The 23,205-nt window shown below is 38.0% G+C and overlaps 1 protein-coding gene across 2 annotated transcripts in view; it reads right to left on the bottom strand.

Moving 5' to 3' along the window:
* CENPP (centromere protein P) overlaps nt 1-23,205 on the bottom strand; it is a 228,469-nt gene that overhangs the window by 180,139 nt on the left and 25,125 nt on the right. For both annotated transcript variants that reach the window (XM_078436123.2, XM_078436124.2), the window contains exon 4: nt 16,064-16,152. In XM_078436123.2, the coding sequence (XP_078292249.2) occupies nt 16,064-16,152 (89 nt within the window). The remainder of the gene's footprint in view (nt 1-16,063; nt 16,153-23,205) is intronic.

The following is a 23,205-nucleotide window of genomic DNA, read 5'->3' as shown; positions in this document are numbered from 1 at the left end:
GTGGCTAATACACCTGACCTACAAGAAATTCTAAGGGAATCCTTCAGGCTGAAATGAAAGAATACTGTACAGTAACTCAAAGTCTTGATGGAGAAATAAAAACACTGATTACACAGGCAAGTAACAAAGACAGTATTGTTGTATTTTTGATTTATAACCCCTCTTTTTTTCCTGTATGATTTAAAAATAAATATAGAGAGCGTAAGGTGAAATCTGTTCATGAGTATACTATGTATAAAAATGTAACCTGTTACAAATTATAACAACATAAAACAGGAGGGAAAGAAAGAAGGGAACACAGTTTTTGCATACCTTTGAAAATAAGTAGGCATTATACGGTTCTTATAAGTCGAAGACGTTAATTGTAATTCTCAAGGTAATCATTAAGACAATAACTAAAAACTACACAAATAAGGAAAAGAGAATCAAAATGGAACCCTATGAAAATCCATTCAACATAGAAGAAGTTAGTAATGGAGCAGCAAAAACGATGTGGTACACAGACAATAAACAGCAAAATGACAGAAGCAAATACTTCCTTGCCAGTAATTACTTTTCAATGTAAATGGATTAAACTCTCCAACTAAAAGTCCAACTGGCAGAATGAATTTTTAAAAATCTGATCCATCTGTATGCTGTCCATAAGAAACTCACTTCAGAGGCATATACACAAAGAGGCCAAAAAAAATAAAAGGCTTGAAAAAGATAACTCCACACAAATAATAACCAAAAGAGAGCTGGGGTGGCTATACTATCATGAGACAAAACAGAATTTAAGTCAGAAACTGTTATAGAGGCAAAGAATTACATAATACACAGATACAGGTATCAACTCATCAAGAAGATACAATATATCTTATAAACACATATGTGCACCCAACAAAGGATCCCAAAATACATGAAGCATAATTTGACAGAATTAGAGGAGAAATACAGTTCAATAACAGCTGGACATTTCAAAGCCCCACTTTTAATAACAGATACAACTAGTCACAACATCAATAAGAAAATAAAGGATCTGAACAACACTATAAACCAACAGACCCAACAGACATATAAAAACCACACCACCCACCAACAGCACAATACTTATTGTTCTCAAGCGCACATAAAACATTCTCCAGGACAGACTGCATGTTTGGTCACAAAACAAATCTAGATACATTTTTAGAAGACAATCTTTGCCAAAGGCATAAAAGCAGGAGTTGATAAGGAAAAATGAAAAATTCAGAAATATATGGAAATTAGATAACAGACTCTTAACCAATGGGTCAAAGAGTAACAGGAAATTAGAAAATTATTTGACAAAAATGAAAATGAAAATGCAGTATACCAAACCTTATACAAGAGCAAAAGCAGTGCAAAGAGAAAAATTAATAACTGTGAATACCAACACTAAAAAAAGAATAAAAATCTCATCAATAGCTTTACTTTATACCTTAGGGAATTAGAAAAAAAGAAGAGCAACCTGAACATAAAGCTGGTGAAGGAAAGAAATAATTAAGGTTAAAATACATATAATAGAAAACAGAAAAATAAAATGAAAATTTGGTCCTTTGAAAAAATTAACAAAAGTGGCCCCCTTTTTAGTTAAGTGGACTAAGAAAAAAGACAATTCAAATTACCAAAATCAAATGAAAGTGGGGATATTATTACTGACCTTACAGAAATAAAAAAGAGTATAGGAAAATGCTATAAACTAATGTATGGCAACAAATTAGATAATCTGGATGAAATGTGCAAATTCTTAACAATATACAAACTACCAAAACTGACTCAAGAAGAAATACAAGGGGCACCTGGGTGGCTCAGTCGGTTGAGCATCTGACTTCGGCTCAGGTCATGATCTCATAGCTCGTGAGTTCGAGCCCTGTGTCAGGATCTGTGCTAACAGCTCGGAGCCTGGAGCCTGCTTCAGATTCTGTGCCTCCCTCTCTCTCTGCCCCAACCCACTCGCATTCTCTCTCTTTCTCAAAAATAAATTAACATCAAAATTTTTTTTTTTAAAAAAGAAGAAGAAATAGAAAATCTGAATAAACTTGCAACAAGTAAAGAGACTGAATCAATAATTGAAGTTTCCCAACAAAGAAATGCCCAACACCAGATGGCTTCACTGGTGAATTCTCTCAAATTCTTATGGAAGAATTAACATCAATCATTCTCAAACTCAGGAAGAAAGGTAAAGAAAGAAAAAGAACACCTCCTAACTCATTCTATCAGACCACCATTACCCTGATATAAAAGCCACACTAAAACATCACAAAAGAAGAAAACTACAAACCAGTGCCCCTTATAAATACAGGTTAATGTAATCACATTTCTATGCACTAGTGATGAACAATGTGAAAATAAAATAAAACAACTCCATTTATAATACCATCCAAAAGAATAAAACATGTAGGAACAAATCTACTCAAAGAAGTCCAAACTTGTACACTACAAACATTACCGAAATATATTAAAGTAAGTCTAAATTAATGGGAAAACATTTGGGTTCATGGTCAGTAGACTTAATACTATTAAGATGGAAATATACTACAAAGTTCTTTATAGACACAATGCAATCCCTATCAGAATCCCAATGACATTTTTGCACAAATGTAAAGGCCAACACTAAATTCACATGAAACTGAAAGGGGACACTAAACACCCAAAACAATCTTGAGAAAGCAGAAAAAAACTGGAGGACTCATATTTTCCTGTTTCAAAATATACTACAAATCAACAGTAATATAGACAGTATGGAAGGAGCAAAGGCATAAACATAGGGATAACTGTAATAAAATTAAATCCAGAAATAAAATCGAGATCTATGTTCAATTCATTTGACAAGACTGCCAAGACCATTCGATGGGGTAAGAAAAGTCCTTTCAAACATGTGCAGGGACAAGTGGATATCCAACTGGAAAAGAATGAAGTGACACCCTGACTTTTCACCATATGCAAAAATTAACTCGAAATGGATCAAAGGACTAAATACAGGACTAAACCATAAAGCTCTCAAAAGAATGCACAGAAGCAAATATCTGACCTTGAGTATGACTATAATTTCTTAAATATGACAGTAAAACAGTGATCAAAATAAAAAATAATGCAGATTTTATAAAAACAAAACTGTGCATCCAACTTTTGTACATCAAAAGATATTATCAAGGTAGTAAAAAGACAAACTCCATGGTGGATTTGAAAAACGTGTATCCAATAAGTGGTTCCCAGAATATATAAAAACTCTTAAAATCCAACATAATCATAAAAATGCCGCAACAAGCTATCATGAACATTGCTGAAAGAAATGCAAAAATAGAAAGTATCAACAAAGAAATGAAAGCTTTAAAAAAAAGAATCAAATAGGGGCGCCTGGGTGGCTCAGTCGGTTAAGCACCCAACTCTTGATTTCAGCTCAGGTCATGATCTCACAGTTTGTGGGTTTGAGCCCCAAGTCTGCTTCAGATTCTGTGTCTCCCTCTCTCCCTGCCCCTCCACCACCCACGCACGCGTGCTCGCTCTCTCTCTCTCTCTCTCTCAAAAATAAACTATAAAAAAAAAATAAAAAGAAGGTGGGAATGCAAGCTGGTGCAGCCACTCTGGAAAACAGTATGGAGGTTCCTCAAAACACTAAAAATAGAACTACCCTACAACCCAGCAATTGCACTACTCGGCATTTCCACGGGATACAGGTGTGCTGTTTCAAAGGGACACATGCACCCCCATGTTTATAGCAGCACTACCGATAATAGCCAAAGTATGGAAAGAGCCCAAATGTCCATCGATGGATGAATGGATAAAGAAATGTGGTATATATATATATATATATATATATATATATATATATATACATATACACACACAATGCAGTATTACTTGGCAATCAAAAAGAATGAAATCTTGCCATTTGCAACTGCGTGGATGGAACTGGAGGGTATTATGCTAAGTGAAATTAGTCAGAGAAAGACAAAAACCATATGACTTCACTCATATGAGGACTCTAAGAGACAAAACAGATGAACAGAAGGGAAACAAAAATAATATAAAAACAGGGAGGGGGACAAAACAGAAGAGACTCATAAATATGGACAACAAACTGAGGGTTACTGGAGGGGTTGTGGGAGGGGGGATGGGCTAAATGGGTAAGGGGCACTAAGGAATCTACTCCTGAAATCATTGTTGCACTATATGCTAACTAACTTGGATGTAAATTTTAAAAAATAAAAAATAAAATTAAAAAAAAAAAAAAAGGAATGAGTAATTCCCAAATGTGACCCCCCCCCAAAAAAAGAACCCACCTATGCCTATAGATTCATACAGACGTCTAAGCCCAGACAAAGGACAACCAAATGTCTGAAAATTAAAAAACAAAGCAAAAAAATAAAGACTGTGTATTTCTCACCAAGAACCACGGAGGCCAAAAGCAAGTGGCACTACATTTTTCATAAGCTGAAAGGTCTGACCCAACTAAAATTCTATATCTAGAGAAAATCTTCTTCCAGAATGAAAGTTAAGATTCTCATATAAAGAAAATTAATTTGCTACCAGAGACCTCACTGGCATAGTTCCCTCCAACTCTTTGAGCATATTTAAAATAGCTGATTTACAGCCTTTGTCCAGTAGGTCCAATGTCTGGGCTTCCTCAGGGATGGTTTTTATTGATCAGTTGCTCTTTTCCTCTGTGTATGGGCCATATTTTCTTGTTTTTTGTTTTGCATGTCTTATAATTTTTGTTGAAAAATGAATATTTTATTTTTTATTTTAATTTTTTTAATGTTTTATTTAGTTTTGAGAGACAGAAACAGAGCATAAGTGGGGGAGAGGCAGAGAGAGAGGGAGACACAGAATCCCAAGCAGCTCCAGGCTTAGAGCTGTCAGTACAGAACCCAATGAGGGGCTCAAACCCACGAACTGTGAGATCATGACCTGAGCCGAAGTGTCACCTTAACCGACTGAGTCACCCAGGCACCCCAAAAACTGAATATTTTAAGCAATATAGTGTGACAATTCTGAAATCAGATTCCACCCCTCTCCAAGGTTTGTTGTGCTTTTTGTTCTTTTTGTTTAGTGACTTTTCTGAACAAATCTGTGAAGTCTATACTCTGCTGTGTGGCTCCTCGAGTCTCTGCTCAGTTAGCTAGTATTTGACAGAGATTCACGGTCTTTGCCAAGGGGCTCTTCGTGTGTGTCAGGACACGTCTCCAATACTCAGCAAGGCAAAGGAAAATACCACCTCAGCCTTCACCTGCTGCTCTTGCAGAACCTCACAATACAATCAGCCAGAGTGAGAACGGTAGTCAGGGCATCTCAGGTCTCTCCTGAGCATGAAGATCACCTTCAGCATGCACACAACCCAACACATGGACCTTCCAGAGTCTCAGGAATAGACCAGAAGTTTCCCAAGTCCTTACGGCGATCCCATTCTCCAGCTTTTCTGTTAAGGTTTTTAGTTAACCTATTAGTTCCCAAGTGTTGGGCACCACCTCAGGCAGCTATGAAGTTTAAAAATTGCTTCAAAGTATCTTCAACAGATACTCCCAGAGAAAAGGCTTTCACACTTGATGAGCTCTACATCAGATCCAATAAATACAGCCTTGCAAGTGAGTTCTTTGAGGGAACTAAAAACAGGTCAAATGAGAACAATTCACAGGGAATGCATCTTTGAAGGACTCTCAACTATTCTGTCCCCTCTGGTGGCTGCCATGCTTTCTGGTTGTCACCATGACTGCAGGCTTGTAGTCATCAAGGTGACCACAGAGCTCCTAAGGGAGAACTGGAAACAGGGCATTTAAGAAGCTACTTACTAAGATTCTGCTGTTTTTCCTAAATAAATGCTCCCTAGATTGCTTCAAGACTTCCTCAGTTCGTTTGTAAATATGATTCCCACACTTTTGGTCAGTTTTCTTGCTGCTTTTATGGAGGATAAAACCGTCGAAGGTACTTACTGTGCTAGTTTCACTGACATCTATGCATTGGATTTTAAAAGGACTCAAAGAGGGCTTTCTGTATTGACCCTCTGGTTTCTGTATTCTGATGCTTTAACATCTGGGGCCTTGCTGATGCTGGAGGAACTGTCCCTCTCAAGTTAGCAAATTCCTAAAGACAGTAAACAATCTGCTCGTGAGCATGCTTTTCAAACACGATCCAACCAGTCCAAGGCCCACACCCCATCAACTTCCTTTATCAAGCTCTCAAAACTTTGGCTGCTATCCACCTGCTCTAATTACCCAGGATCAGGTATCCCACAACTGGGGACAACCCCTATGCTCCAGAGCCTCCTGAAGTTATTCAAACTAGTCAAGCCTAAGCCTACTCATTCTGCCTCACCTGTTCCTTCCCTTAAAAACTGCTATACTCCCACTCTCCCTCTGCCCCTCTACTGCTTCCCTCTGTGGCCCCCAGTGACATGGTGTGCCCCTCTTGTTGTGAACTATAACAAACTATCTTTTCAGTGGTGACCGTCTCCCAATTTGTTGGCCTTACAATACTCAAATAATAGTAAAACCTATTAAAACAGGTTCTAATGCATTTATTCGTAACTTCTAGATATTAACCATACAGTACACATAAGCATAGATGTATATATCAAATGTAAGCTGTTTCCTATACATGGCAAAAGGACTACCCCAGAACATATAAGCAGCAGTGGTGATGTTCATTTTCTCCCTTCTTGGTCATTCAGGCAAATGGTCCTGTAGAAAGTGATGAACTCATTGGCACTGCTTCTCAGAGAGACCTCACCAAATTGGTCTTCATGGCAGCTGGAGTTGTATTACAGTGCTATTTCTATGAAGGTGGCCAGTGTAGGACAGCTCATGATCATTGGGCAAATGGCACTCTGAAGCTACTTTGAAGCTAGTCTTAGTAAGTTTATTAGAAGTTGTAATGATAACTCCATGAGGGCTTCTGTGTAAGTCAGTACAGGGATTAACTGAATAGGGATTCTTGGGAAATGCTCTCAGAGATGTGAAAAATGAGCGTGTGTGTACTGTTCATTCAAGGTGCCTGTCCAAATCCTTTCCAGTTATGGCCTTTTATGATTTTCTGTGCTTTTTTAAATTTTCCCCAAAAGGAGTGCTTTGCAAAAAAAAAAAAAAAAAAAAAAAAAAAAAAAAAAGGCAAGCCGGCCTCACACACAGAATTCATTCTTGGGGAATCCTTGTAACTAGATCAGTAGAGTCTATTGTAAATAGTGGTGGGCACAAATACTTACCAAAGGAGTTTAGGAATCTGTGCCCCAAGTAATACCAGACAACAAGCAATCTGTAAGATGAAGTAATTCCATGGAAAGTGGGTGGCCCCGGGGAACAGTGTTTTGTAGATCTGGTTTTGCTGACAGGCATTCCCCAAACAGTGGCAATCACTCCATGTTGTAAAGGAAATCTAAGTCACAAATGTTCTTCTCATAGCTCTCTCATTCCTATTCCTATTCCAGTAAGTTCCACCATTTCTCAGAAATATTTTTATTCTTTGATTCATAAACATATAAACTTTGAGAATGGGGCAAAGCCTTGCAAATAAGTTTATCCAGTTCCTTCATTTTGAAGATACATAAAAAGCTCCACAGACACGAAACGTCTTTCCTAATTCAGTGGCGTTAGTCATTAGTTTAAGAAAAACCCAATGAAATATGTTATACCAACATATATTGTCCTTATCATGTTTATAATTTACCCTGCCTCTGAGTGATTATACCACAAGACGAAATGCAGTACATTTGTAGAGCACCTGCAGTTGGTAACAATTGGACACCATGAGGTGAGGCCCCGACCTACTCGCGTCTCACCCCGTCACTGAGACCCTCCTGAACATGCTCTGTACCTTAGATACCATTCCCTCACCCTGCACATTCCCGATCTCCCATCCTAATGGACCACTTCTCTCTCTCTGGTGTATTACTTACTTTTCATGTCAGTTTTGTTTACTATCTGTGGGCAGAGGGGTTTTGTCTGCACGCTGCTACATATCCAGCACACGGAGCAGTCTTGCCACATAGCAGATGTGCACTGTTGTGCACTGTTGGTCCCACAGCACTTACAACAACACTTACCAGCCAGTATGTTTTCCATATGAGCCTGGAAAATCTTTTTAGGCCAGAATAGAAGGAAGTGCTCAAAAATATAATGAGGGAATATCACATGGATTCAGGAACCAGCCTGAAGCTGTTCCCACTGGTCCAGTGTAAGACAATTTGCACACCAAAGTAGAGTAAGGAATTATAAATATTAAACATAACGAAGAATGAAACCATACCATAGTAAATAGATAGGTACACACAGACACACATATATAGAGAAGAAAGGAAATCTATTTCTTTTTTCTTAAGTTTATTTATTTATTTTGAGAAGGACAGAGAGAGAGCATGAGTAGGGGAAGGACAGAGAGAGAAGGAGAGAAAGAATCCCAAGCAGGCTCCACGCTGTCAGCACAGAGCCCAATATGGGGCTCAATCACACGAACTGTGAGTTCATGACCTGAGCCAAAATCGAGTCGGACGCTGAACCGACTGAGCCCTAGGTGCCCCCAGGAGATCTATTTCTGCAGCATAAGGCCTAATATCTACTGACATAAGTGGAGGAAGAGCCAGAGTTGAAACATCATCATTCTGCAACCATCACAACAAAGAGTGATCACACAAGAGTCACCAGGGGATGCTAAATCTAAGCAGAAAATTTAATGATGAGTAGTATCTGTATGGTCATAGTGTCCCCTCACAGACATTAACATCTGCGTGGTCACAGTGTCCCCTCACAGACTAGTATCTGCGTGGTCCTAGTGTCTCCTCACAGACTGCCTATTATTCCAAGAGAAGGCAAAAAAACCAAAAACACAAATCACGGACCATCCAGTGGACAGTAAGGCGACAGTATGACTGAATCAAAATTACTGCCACCTACACGGGCAGAGAACTGAGAAGGACAACATATCACCGGTACGGTATTTTGCTTCAGAACAGCAATGGATCTTGAATAAAGATTGAAGACAAAATGAGGAACGTTCTACTAGGGGGTAGGAAAGATAGAACACCTGTATTTTGTCAAGCTGGCAAAGTAATAAGAGGCAAAGAAAGATTCTAGAATTGTTCAAATTAAAGGGAATCTAAAAGGTCATGACAATTACATGCGATACTTGACACTAGACTGGATCAGGTAATGCACCGGAAAAGTAAATGCAGAGAAGGTCATCATTAGATGAACTAACCAATGGAAATACAGGTGGCAAATTAGATAAAAGTTTTATATCAATGTCAGCTCATGAAGTCGATTACTGTGTTATGAATATACAAGGGACTATCACTATCCTCAGAAATGTATACCAGAGCCATAATACATGCAATGTGTTCTAAAAAGGTTCCACCAGGAGGAGCAGCAGAAATGGTAGAAATGTGGGTAAATACAACCAAAGTGTTCGTCTTCTCTTAAGTTCTTCAAATTATGTATGGTGGTCAAAGGTAAAAAATCTTAACACTGGTTGATGGGGGTCTTCAGTGTATACACATGAACATAATTCCTGTGAAAACCACAATACAGAGCATAGAAGAAAGGAACGTATATGGTTACAAGCCTTCCAGGTTGCACTTGCAGTGGCAAAGTATTAAATCTAACTAGAGCGTTGAAAGTTAGATTATGAATGCTGCAAGCCCTGTAGCAGCCAGTAATTAAATAACAAAAATAACAAAAACCCAGATATAGCCAAAAAGTCAGTAGATAAAATTAAAATGGAATAGTAAGAAAATAAACAGTCCAAAAGAAATCAGAAAATGGGAACTAAGGAACAAAAAAACAGAGACACAGAAAATGAAAATAAAAGAACAGATGCATTAACACACAGTTACATAAGCATCTATTTTACAGGGAACACTGAAGATTGTTAATCTTACTCTGGTATCCGTTACTAACACCTTTTTAATGTCTGAGAGAACAAATTACACTATGAAGAATACCGGCCTATAAAGAGCGGCAGTTCCTTCATTAGAGTCTACACAGGCCAAAGTGACATATTTTAATCTCCATCAAACAAGGGAGCAAAACTAAGCTCTTAATCATGTGATGAGGAAGGGAGCCAAGAAAAAAAAATCTTAAAAATGCAACAGCCCAGGTTTAAGCACACACAGACTACAGACACTAGACACTCAAGAGGCAGAGGGAGAGAAGAGAGCCTGACCTGTGACATTAACTTAACACAGAACTGTATGGAAAAGTGGACTAAATCACAACTCTTCACCCCCATTCACATCTCCACAAAGGACACTCCATTACACACTCTTCCATTACAGAAAGAACAACATTGTGCACTGTTGGCTCTACAAGTTGTAAGAGCGACTGTAATTTATCTATTTTTCCCAGGCACAGTCCAAACTTCACTAAACGTTAAACAGATGTTATGGATTTCTTTCACAAAATGTTGGCAGTGACACATTTCAATCTGAACTAGAATAGTCAGAAAAGTAAAATAACTCGAAGTGTCTTTTTCTTAAGGACAAAGCAAAACATAAAGAGAAATGGAGGATAAAAATTCTAAAGTTTTATTAGGTCTAAAATCAGATGGACATCAGAAGTTAATTATTCACTAAAATATTATCAGTCGCTCTCACATATTGCTGGTGAGAATGCAACATGGTATGGTCACCTTGGAAAACACTGTGCCAGTTTATTATAAATTTAAACATGCTGTAATCATATGACCCAGCAACTCCTTTCTAGTTATCTACCCTGGAGAAAAAACTTACATCACACAAAAACCTCGAATCAATGTTTACAGCAGCTCTATTCATAATCACCAAAACCTGGAAATCACCCAAATGTCCTCCGATGGGTAAAAGGGTAAACACCAGTATACAGAATACTACTCAAGAAATGAAAAAACGGGTGAATCTCAGTTCATTTACTTTAGCTAAGTAAAGAGGCCAGTCTCTATGGAATTTCATTTATTTCACATTTTATAAGAGGCAAAACCCTAGTGATCAGAGCAGGTTTAAATACTTTAAATATATATACAAATGTATATAATGCATATGGTATATGTTTAATATATAAATTTAAGAATATGTTTACATATAAATATACATTTATAACATATTTATATTTATTATAAATATATAAGTATATTTAAATATATATATAATTTTAATAAATATATATTTATATTATATATACATGAAGAAAGCAAGTGTGCACACACCAACATGAGCAGGGGAGAGGCAGACAGAGAGAATCCCAAGCAGACTCCACACTGTCAGCACAAAGCCCAATGCAGGGCTTGAACTCAAGAACCATGAGATCATGACCTGAGCCAAAACCAAGAGTGAGACCCATAACCAACTGAGCTACCCAGGTGCTCCTAAAGTCTTTATTTTTAAAAAGACAGGAAAATGTAAAAAGACACAGAACTTTCACAAATGACAAGTACTGTCCATGAAATTGCAAATTTAGTAGAGGGGGGTTTAAAAGCAGATTAGTCAGAAAATGAAGAAATAATTGCTGAACTGAAATACAGAACTGAGGAATAATCAGGAATAAGCACAAAGATACAAAGAAATAGAAAGTATAGAGAAAGGGTAAAACAGATACAGAAGGTGAACAGAGAGCATGTCCCAAACTCTGGAATGAGAATCAGAGAAAATAATGGAAAGAGCTCTGATTCTACTAAGGATGTAAACAGCTGCAGAGAAGACCATCCACACATATCATCAAACAAATCTGGATCTAAAAAATCATAACATTTCTTGAGTCTATTAGAGACCCAAAGCCACAAGGCAACCAATAAATTTTTCTTCCTCAAAGCAAAGATATGACACAAACTGTTCGCTCTTGGGTCAACTTAGGAGAGGAAAGCAGTCCCTATTCAAGTGGGTGACAAGAAATCAGCTAAAATTTCATAAGTTCTTTTTTTGTTGTTAAGTTTTTTCCTGTTTTTTTTTTCTTTTCTGTTTGTTTTTTTTTTTTTTGATATAGAAAAAGAGAGGGGGGGAGAGAGAGAGAGAGAGAGAGAGAGAGAGAGCGCGCGCATGTGCATGCCGGGGAAGGGCAGAGAGAGAGAATCCGAAGCAGGCTCTACGCCATTGGCATAGAGCCCCATGTGGGGCTTGAAATCACGAACTGTGAGATTATGACCTGAGCCGAAATCAAGAGTTGGATGGTCAACCAACTGAGACAACCAGGTGCCCCAAATTTTGACAAATTCTTAACAACAAATACGGGATAGAGTGTTATTTTGGAACAGGTTGGAACCCCAGACACAAAGGGACACCACCAGAAAAACCAGGGTCATGTCAGAGAGAGCTCCCTGCCTCTGGCACAGGCACTGCCAGGAACAAAGAGAAGCCAGAACTCTTCTTTGATGGAAACCAAAAACCCTGAAATGCTGAAAAAAGGGCAACAAAGCAATGGAAGAAAAAATCTCTTGCTTCCAAGGGAGGAGCACAAGTCAAACTCATCTAACGTTGGGAGATGGACAGAAAACACTCCTGTTACCAAGACAAAGATCCACTGCTTCAGGAAGAGGGCAAAAACCCCATTCCATGGGAGGGGCAGGAAACCCACTGGGCCCAGGACCCTACACTAACACCAAGCATTCATCTGATAACCCTGCAAGAGGAACATGGAAGTCTCTCCTGGCCAAGACCAACCCCAGATCCAGGTGGGCTTTGGCTCTACTGGGGAGGAGGAGCAGGAACACTGGGGAGCCCAACCCCTGAGGTGCAGGTACAGAGGACTGCCCAATACTGAGGATGGACCCTGAAAACAGAGAACTCCCGTTGTGCCCACCACAAGCCTGGCACCAAGTAATAAGCATCAACAACTACTACTGGGGAGCGTCAAGCACATGGAGAAAGTTCCCCTTAGAAAGGCAGAAAGCTGAGTGGATCTGGAACACAGAGAAGAACCCTCCAGCTCCCAAAACCACATTCTAAGCATAAGGAAAAACAGACCTTGAATTTGAGTTCACAGATGGAAGAATCTGAAACCTATGGTGAGGCGGTGATTTGAAGCCTACTGATGACGGAAACAGTAAAAATCCCAAACCAGCTCAACTGCTGACCACTTTGAATTGACGCCACACTAGTAGCATGATAAACGTACCCATTTCTGAGCATAAATACTATTTGCTTCAGTCTCTGTTTTTCCACAACGTATCATTAAAAAAAAAAAAAAAAAAAAATGATGACATACAAAAATTTATGAAAAAAGACCCCAGAAGTAGCAGAATCAGGCTCCAAGATGATACAGATGTTGGCACTATGAGACAGGGACATTAAAATAACCATGATTAAAAGTCACAGAGATAGGCGCCTGGGTGGCTCAGTCGGTTAAGCGTCCGACTTCGGCTCAGGTCACGATCTCACAGTCCGTGAGTTCGAGCCCCGCGTCGGGCTCTGGGCTGATGGCTCAGAGCCTGGAGCCTGCTTCCGATTCTGTGTCTCCCTCTCTCTCTGCCCCTCCCCCGTTCATGCTGTGTCTCTCTCTGTCTCAAAAATAAATAAAAAACAATAAAAAAAAAATTAAAAAAAAAAAGTCACAGAGACAGAAATACAAATGGAGGGGAAGATGGGAAGCTACTGTTTAATGCACAAAGAGTTTCAGTTTTAAAACATGAAAAGTGTCATGACATAGATGGTGGTGGGGCACCTGGGGGTAGGTAGGTTGAGCTTCCGACTCTTGATTTCGGCTCAGGTCACAATCTCGCAGTTTGTGAGTTCGAGTCCCGTGCTGAGCTCTGAGTGGACTCTGTACTGACAGCTTGGAGCCTGGAGCCTGCTTTGGATTCTATGTCTTCCTCTCTCTGTCCCTCCCCCACTTGCACTCTGTCTCTCTCTCCCTCTCAAAAGTAAACATCAAAAAAAAAAAAAAATTAAAAAAAAAAAAAGATAGATGGCGGTGCACCTAAGTTAAATACGTCATGTATGTATTTAATACTATAACTGAACCCTTAAAAAGGATTAAGAAGGTAAGTTTTATGGTATATGTATTTTATCACAATAAAAAAAATGAGGGAAAAAAGAGCTAGTACAAAGATATATGAAAGAGTCTTGAATGTTGAAGGTAGTGGTTTCATGAAGCTACAGAGGTGATAAAATTGCATAGAACAAACAAGTGATTGTAAAACCGATAAAATCTGAAAAAGCTCTGTGAATTTTACTAATGTCAATTTTCTGGATGTGAAGAGTATACTCTGTAACATGTTATCATTGTCAGAGGCTGAATGAAGGGTATGTAGAATCTCCTTGGATACTGGTTTTGTTTTGTTTTTTACAATTTTCTGTGAATTATTTCAAAATTAAAACTTCAAAAATATGTGTAACAGATGAAATAAGATTAGCAAAATATCAATAATTGTTGATGCCTAATGTGTAGCTGCAGGTTAATTATTCTATTATTTTTACATATATATGAAAACTTCCAAAGTAAAACACTAAAGAGAAAAATAGCCATAATTAATAAATTAAAAGATCTAATGGAAAAAGTTGTACAAATGCATTAACAAATGGGGACTTTCAGTAGACAGAAAAATTAAGGGTCAAATTGAAAATGCCAGAGGTAAAAAAACATGACATTAGAAGTGAAGAATTCCTTCAAAGGGCTCACTGGTAGGTGGGACTTCAGCTGAGGAAAGAATCTGTGAACTTGAAGATAGGATAACAGAAATTACCCAAACTAAAATGCAAAGAAACAACAAAGAGTAAAAGACATAGAAGCACCCAATCCCTGAGGTGATATACCAAATGGCTTAATATATGTGCAGTTAGCACTGCAAGAGAAGCACAGAAAACAGAAGATTTGAAAAGATGTGGATGGGAATTTTCACACTAACACACCTTAGAAATAATACTGTCAAACTGGGGAAAAACAAAATTAAGAGAAAGGTTTGAAGGCAGCCCCAGCCCCCAAATTAACCCTTACAGCAGACTTCTTGTCAGGACCCACGTGATCCAGAAGAGACTAAAGAACATCTTCAATGATGTCGGAGAAGAGCTGCCACCCAGTTGTCAGTGGTCAACAATATATTCCTGGTCTCCCTCCCACACAGTTGTTCCCCGTCCAATCTCTGTCTAGGACCCTCTCCCCACCACAAGGTCCACTTCTAGTCCCTCCTCCAATCTCCTGAAGTTCAAGGCTTTAACTTCTACCCACTGGCAGAAAACTCTGGGGCTCCATCTCCTGCCTCCAACTCTGCTGAGCTGCCTACTTCCTATTTTTACTGCTGTGCTTCACAGATACTCAACATGTCCAACCTGAAGTCACAACCTCACCTACCATGATTCTCTTTCAACTTTCTCTATCTCAACAAATGCAATCACCATCAAGGACTCCTGATCCCTCCCATTCGGCCAATAATTGTGCTTCCTAAATATTCCCCAAATCCAAACCCATCCAGCACTCTACCTCAGCTACCATTATGCTAGTCCAACCTACAAATGTCTTCGGCATTTTCATAGGCTAATCACTGACCAAGCTGTACCTACTACTATCCGCCGTCAATCCCTTCTCCCTGTGGCATCCACAACAGTTCTTTCTAGGACGTCACACACTCTCCAGGCTCTGCTTTAGTAGCTTTATGCCGGTCTCCGGACGACGATCAAACTCCTCGTACCAAACTCCATGCAGTGTGGACCTTACGGACTTGACAGCCTCATCTCAGAACACACTCTCCGGCTCACACCCTGCTCTTGTCAGTTGCTCACAGACGGCATGCTTCCTCTTTGCATAGTGCCTATGTACAACTACTCTGTCTAGGACCTCTTTGTTAGGTTACACCTACACATTATTCAGAGGTCAGCTCAATCTTCAGGAAATGAGTCCATGTTCTTCTTAAAAGTCAAATTCCTGATGTATGCTTCAACAGGCATTACGTAACTCTCCTCTGTAGCAGGGAGCGCAACCACAATTTTAGATTTATTTCCATAATTGACTTATGAGTTCACCAATAGGCTATAACCTCCATGAGTATCAAAGATTGTATCTGTTCTTCCTCACATTTTAAAGCCTAGCACATAGTTAAAAAAAAAAAGGGGGGGAGTAAACTTAAAACTGTAGAGTGAAAACAACCCCTAAAAAAATAAAAATTTGTAATATCTTACCTAGACACAAATTCACTTAATTCTGAATATTCGGTGGGCTCCATTATTATGTTGAGGTCAGTAATAACAGAAGATAAACTCTCCTTATTCTAAAATGTAAAAAAAGTTTATACATCAGATCACAGTAAACATTTAAATAAAATAAAGAGACAAAAATTATTTTAAAAAATACAAATGAAATACCACCAAGCAATAGGAAAAGGTAATTTTAAAAAGCCACAACAGGAAAAAAAAGCAAATATAATCACACAAAACACTTGATATTTTTTAAACTTTATTTCCGAGAGAGAGAGAGAGAGAGAGAGAGAGAGAGAGAGAAAGCGAGCACATGGATGGGGGAGAGGCAGAGAGAGAGAGAAGGAGAGAATCCTAAGTGGGCTCCACAGGGGGCTCGATCACATGACTGTGAGATCATGACCTGAGCCAAACTCAAAGAGGCGAACTCAGACGCTCAACCAAGCCACCCAGGCATGCCAGAAACTCAAAATATTTATATTAAAAAATGACTTTATAACTAAAAGTGAAAGAATAACCTGAAAAAATTTTTACCATAAACATGACAAGGAGAAATGAAAACTGAAAAGAAAAATGTGAAAGACATGAATTAAAAACTGAGATGTATTAGACAATTAACATGGAAAAAAGTATTCACTCTCATTAGTAAAAAGACAAATGTAAATTAAACCAATGAGGTAACACTTTTACCTATGAAATCATTTTGACAATACATACTTTAAAATACACATATTCTCGGGGCACCTGGGTGGCTCAGTCAGTTCGGTGACTAACTTCAGCTCAGGTCACGATCTCATGGTCTGTGAGTTCGAGCCCTGCATCGGGCTCTGTGCTAACAGCTCAGGACCTGGAGCCTGCTTCAGATTCTTTGTCTCCCTCTCTCTCTGCCCCTCCCCCACTCACACACGGTCTCTCAAAAATGAATAAATGTTCAAAAAAAATTTTTTTCAATACACGTATTCTCTATACCAGCAGTATGACTTCAAGAATCTATCCTAAAACAGTAAGAAATGAAGACAAAGACTTATGGCTACCTATTACAAAAACATATTTTGATCTGTAAACTCGGGTTTTCTCCTTTACTCTAGTAAATTTTGCTCTATTATATAGTTGCCTATCATTTGTCTTTCACTTGTTTTTGCAAAAAGCATATATTGACCATTTGTGGTCTTCCAGATTGTTCTTTTCACTTGCTCTTACAGGTGATTTTCCTCGAGAGTGCCCTCCATATTCACCTCCTGGTTACTTCAAATATAGTTCTCAGCACTATAATTGCTTTCTTTTTTCTTTCTTTCTCTCAGTTCTCTTTCCTCTTACTCAATTTTCTATAAATGCTTCATTTGATAGAACAGGTTTTATATAGTGTGTTCTTGTATTTATTTCCCGGACTAATTCTTTCAAAGTGAACTTATCCCCATTTTCTTATTAATTCACCTCATGACAGTACGTTTGTGTATGTCCTAAATGAAGATAATAAAACATGGCACCATATTTGTGCTCTATTCTGGGACTACTATGTGTTCACAGGAGTAGATCTAACAATTTCTAATATTTCCTAAGAAAACAGTGAGTGGTTACTTCTTGACACTTCCCCATTTATCTAGGCACTATCTGATGTGTCTCTGTATTTTGAGCTGCTGGAGAAATGGATATTGACGGCTTATAATCTCTGTTTAGTTTTTTAGCTGCCTGAGGATACAGTGGGAATTGTTAGGAGCAAAGGATCTCAACAGATATTTCTTCAAAAACATACAAATGGGCAGAAAGCACATGAAATAATGGCCAGCATCATTAGTCATCACCTGGTCATTCCATTTGACCCAACAATTCTATTGTTAGACATACACCTAAGAAAAATGAAAACATATGCCTACTTATAAGCTTACACACGAATGTTTACAGTAACATTAACAGTAGTAAAAAGGTGAAAATAGCCCAAATGCCCATCACCTAATAAATGAGTAACTAAACTTGATATATTCATACAATGGAATATATTCAATCAAAAAAAGGAAATGAAGTCATGATACCTGCTATATGCACAAACCTTGAAAATACTATCTTGAGTGAAAGGAGCCAGTCAAAAAGATCACATATTACATGATTCCATTTCAACAAACTGTCCAAAATACACAAACCCATAAAGATAGAAAACAGATTAGCTGTTGTGTAGGTCTGGGCAGAAGAAGAGGGACTGAGGGATGATAAAAAGGGGTTTCCTTCTGAGGTGATAAAAATGTTCTAAAATGATGCGGTGATGGTTGTACAACTCTGAATATACTAAAATTTACTGTACATTTTAAATGGATGAATTATTTGAAATGTGAATCATTATCTCATTTGACCAGTTTTAAATTTTTTAAAAAACCTCAGAGGCACGTCTTGTCTTTTGCTTGAATATGTGTGGGTGTGTGTTGGATTTTGGCCTTTCACCCGTTAGGAAAGGCAAAGAACCCTTACCTCACTATAAAGCCTATGATTTCCAGGCCCCTCCTTACTTATTTCTATCAAGATTTATATCAGGAGTTGTATGCTTAACAGACTGAGCCACCCAGGCACCCCAGATGTCTTTTTTAGTGTTTTTGTTTCCTTCAGATAAATACCCAGAAGTGGAATTGCTGGATCATGTGGTAATTCTGTTTTTAATTTTTGAAGGAATTCCATACTCTTTTCTATAATGACTGTACAAATTTACATTTCTACCAACAGTCAATAATACACAAGAGTTCCCCTTCCTCCACATCCTGGCCAATACTTATTTCTTGTCTTTTTTATAATAGCCATCCTAACAGGGGTTAGGGGATATTTCATTGTGGTTTTGATTTCTATTCTCTGATTTTTTTCATATACCTGTTTGGCAATCTGTATGTCTTTTTGAAAAAATGTCCATTCAGATCCTCTGCCCATTTTTAAACCAAATTGTTTGGTTATTTTGCAATTGAGTTATAGCAGGTCTTTATATACACTGGAGATGAACCCCATCAGATATAGGATTTGGAAATATCTTCTCCTATTCCAAGGGTTAACTTTTCATTCTGCTGATGGTTTCCTTTGCTATAGGGAAATATTTTAGTTTTATGTAGTCACACTTCTTGATTTTTGCTTTTGTTGTTTTTGCTTTTTGGTATCAAAAAAAATCAACACTGGGACATGTCAAGGAGTTTACTGCCTATGTTTTCTTCTAGGATACTTATGGTTTCTGGTCTTACATTCAAGCATTTAGTCCATTTTGGGTTAATTTTTTGTGTATGGTGTAAGACAGAGGTTCAGTTTCATTCTTTTCCATGTGGCTCTCCACATTTCTGAACACCATTTAGTGGACAGTCCTTTCCCCATTGTATATTCTTGACTATCATAAATTAATTTACCACATATGTGTGGGTTTAGTTCCAGGTTCTTAATTCAGTTCCATTAATCTTTATATGCCAATACCATATTGTTTTAATTACTATAGCTTTTGTAATACAACTTGAAGTCAGGAATCATGATGCCTCCAGGTTTCTTCCTTTCGTAAGAGTCAACTGTCTATTAGGGATCTTCGGCGGTTCCATACACATTTTAGAATTCTATTTTCTATTTCTGTGAAACCTGCCATAGGACTTTTGATAGGGGTTGTAGTTGAATCTGTAGATTCCTTTCAGTACTGTGGACATTTAAAAAATATTAACTCTTCTAATCCATGAGCACAGAATATCTATCCATGTATTTGTGCCTTCAATTTCTCTTGTCAATATCTTATTGTTTACAATGACCAGGTTTTTGACCTCCTGTAGGTATTTCAATCTTTTTGAGGTAATTAAATAATTTCTCTTATAGTGCATTATTAGTGTACAGAAAAAGAACAGATTTTTGTATATTGATTTTGTATCTTGCAGCTTTACTGAATTCATTTATAAGTTCTAATAACTTCTTGGTGGATTCTTTAGGGTTATCTAGATTTATTTTTAAGTTCATTCTCTCTTGCTTGCTTGCAATAATCTCCACATGGGTCTTGAACTCATGTCCCTGAGATCAAGAGTTGCACATTCCTCTGACTGAGGCAGCCAGGCACCCCTGTTTAGGGTTTTCTATATAGAATATCATGTCATCTGCAAATAGTGATAGTTTTACTTCTTCCTTTCCAATGTGAATGCCTTTTATTTCTTCTTTTTCCCTAATTGCTCTGGGTAGGACTTCCAATACTACGCTAAATAAAAGTGGCAAGGGTAAAAACCCTGTTCCTCATCTTAGAGGAAATTCTTTCACCTCTTCACCATTGAGTATAATGTGGGATGGTCATAAATTGCCTTTATTAGGTTGAAGTATGCTCCCTCTATACCTATTTCTTGGGCATTAAAATAAAAAAAGGGATGTTGAGGGGCGCCTGGGTGGCTTAGTTGGTTGGGCATCTGACTTCAGTTCAGGTCATGATCTCACAGGTCGTGACTTTGAGCCCCGCGTCAGGCTCTGTGCTGACAGCTCAGAGCCTGGAGCTGCTTCGAAATCTGTGACTCCCTCTCTCTCTGACCCTCCCCCACTCATGCTCTGTCTCTCTCTGTCAAAAAATAAACATTAAAAAAAAAAAAGGGGATGCTGAATTTTCTCATATACTTTTCCTGCATCTATTGAGATGATCATATGATTTTTATCCTTCATTTTGTTAATGTGATATATCACAGTAATTGCTGCAAATGTTAAACCACTCCTGCACTCCTGGATTTAATCCCACTTGATCAAGGTGTATAATCCTCTTACCGTATTGTTGAATTTAGTTTGTTAATATTTTGTTGAGGGTTTTTGCATCTATGTTCATTGGCAATATTGGCATGTAATTTTCTTTTCTTGTGGTGTCCTCGTCTGGTTTTGGTATCAGGGTAACACAGGCCTCTAAAGTGAATGTATGGGTCTTCTTTCTTCTTCTATATTTTTGTATTAGAGAAGGATTGGTATTAAGTCTTCTTTGAATGTTGGGTAGAATTCTCTAGTGAAGCTATTTGGTCCTAGATTTTTGTTTGCTGGAGGGTTTTCAATTACTGATTTAATCTTACTAGTAACCAGTCTCTTCAGATTTCTTCTTGGGTCAGTCTTGGAAGGCTGTATAAGTCTCTAGGAATTGATTCATGTCTTTTAGGTTGTCCAATATGTTAGCATACAATTGTATTCTTATTATCTTTCCTAGTTTTGTGATATCAACTGTAATGTCTCTTTCACTTCTGATTTTGAGTTCCTTCTCTTTTTTCTTGGTGAGTCTAGCTAAAGGTTTGCCTATAATTGTTTATCTTTCAAAGAAAACAGCTCTTGGTTTCACTGGTCTTTTCTACTGCCTTTTCAGATTCTATTTCACTTATTTCTGCTCTGAGCTTTGTTATTTCCTTCCGACTTTGGGCTCTATTGTTTTTGTTTTCTAGTTCACTGAGGTGTTAAGACAGGTTTTTTGAAGTTTTTCTTGTTTCTTGAGGTATAAATTTATAGCTATGAACTTCCCTTTTAGAACTGCTCTTGCTGCATCCCAGAACTTCAGTATGTTATATTTTTATTTTCCTTTGTCATGAGGTATTTCATTATTTCTCATTTAATTTCTTCATTAACCTGTCAATATTTTAGTAGCATGTTATTTAATCTCCACATGTTTGTGCATTTTCCAGTTTTCTTCTTGCAACTGTCGTCAGAAAAGATGCTTGATATTAATCTTCTTAAACTGTCAAGACTTCTCTTGTGGCCAAACACATGATCTATCCTGGAGAATGGTACATGTGCACTTGAGAAGACTGTATTTTCTTGTTTGTGAATGGAATGCTCTGTATGTATATGTTAAGTGCATCTGGTCTAACCTGTCATTTAAAGCCCATGTTTCCTTATTGATTTTCTGCCTGGATGACCTATCCATTGATGTGGGGTATTAAGGTCTACTACCATTACTGTACTGCTGTCCATTTCTCCCATTAGGTCTTTTAGTATTTGTTGTATATTTAGGTGCTCCTATTTTTGGGTGCACAGATATTTATAAATGTTATATTCTCACGTTGTATCAACCAACCCCTTTGTTGTTACATAATGCTCTGCTTTGTCTCTAATGATAGTCTTTGTTTAAAAGTCTATTTTGTCTAGGGGTGTCTGGGTGGCTCAGTTGGTTAAGCACTTCAGCTCAGGTCATGATCTCATGGTCTGTGAGTTTGAGACCTACCTCAGATTCTGTGTCTCCTCTCTCTCTCTCTCTCTCTCTCTCTCTCTCTCTGTCTGCCCCTCCCCCCCTCACATTCTTTCTCTCTCAAAAATAAATATTTAAAAAAAAATTTTTAAGTCTATTTTGTCTAACCGAAGTATAGCTACCCCAGCTTTCTTTTGGTTTCCATTTACATGGAGTATCTTTTCCCATCCATCCCTCCACTTTCAGTGTATGTTTGTCCTTATGTTTGAAGTGAGTCTCTTGTAGGCAATGTATAGATGGGTCTTGGTTTTTTTTTTTTAAATCCATTCAGCCACTCTATGGTTTCGATTAGAGGATTTAGTTACTTTACATTTAAAGTATTAATTTTGTATGTGCTTATTGTCATTTGTTATTTTCTGGCTGTTTCATATTTCCTCTGTTCTTCTTCTGCTACTCTTTTTTTGTGGCTTATTGACTTTCTTTAATGGTACACTTAGATCCCTTTCCCATTATCTTCTGTGTATCTACTGTAAGTTTTGGTTTGTAGTTACCATGACACTTTCATATAACTTGTATTCGTAACAGTCTACTTTAGGGGCACCTGGGTGGCTCAGTTGGTTGGGCGTCCAACTTCAACTCAGGTCATGATCTCGCAGTTTGTGAATTTGGGCCCGCATCGGACTCTGTGCTGACAGCTCAAAGCGTTGAGCCTGCTTTGGATTCTGTGTCTCCCTCTTTCTCTGCCCCTCCCCCACTCATGCTCTGGCTCTGTCTCTCTCTCAAAAATAAATAAACATGAAAAATAAATTTTTAATTTGCCTACTATGGAATCATTTTGTTCATTACATCGGGTTTCAGGAAAAGTAGTCACAAAAACCTACTTAGCCATTTTTCCTACAAACTGACACCCATCTGATTTATTATGCTTTATGGAGTATGAATATGGACACATGTTAATTCTGATGTTCTTATGACACCAGACAGAAACTCTGGAGAATGG

This window comes from Panthera onca, chromosome D4, assembly GCF_046562875.1.
Source record: "Panthera onca isolate mPanOnc1 chromosome D4, mPanOnc1 haplotype 2, whole genome shotgun sequence".
In the NCBI taxonomy this organism is placed as follows: domain Eukaryota; kingdom Metazoa; phylum Chordata; class Mammalia; order Carnivora; family Felidae; genus Panthera; species Panthera onca.
This window is presented reverse-complemented; position numbering and strand designations above follow the sequence as displayed.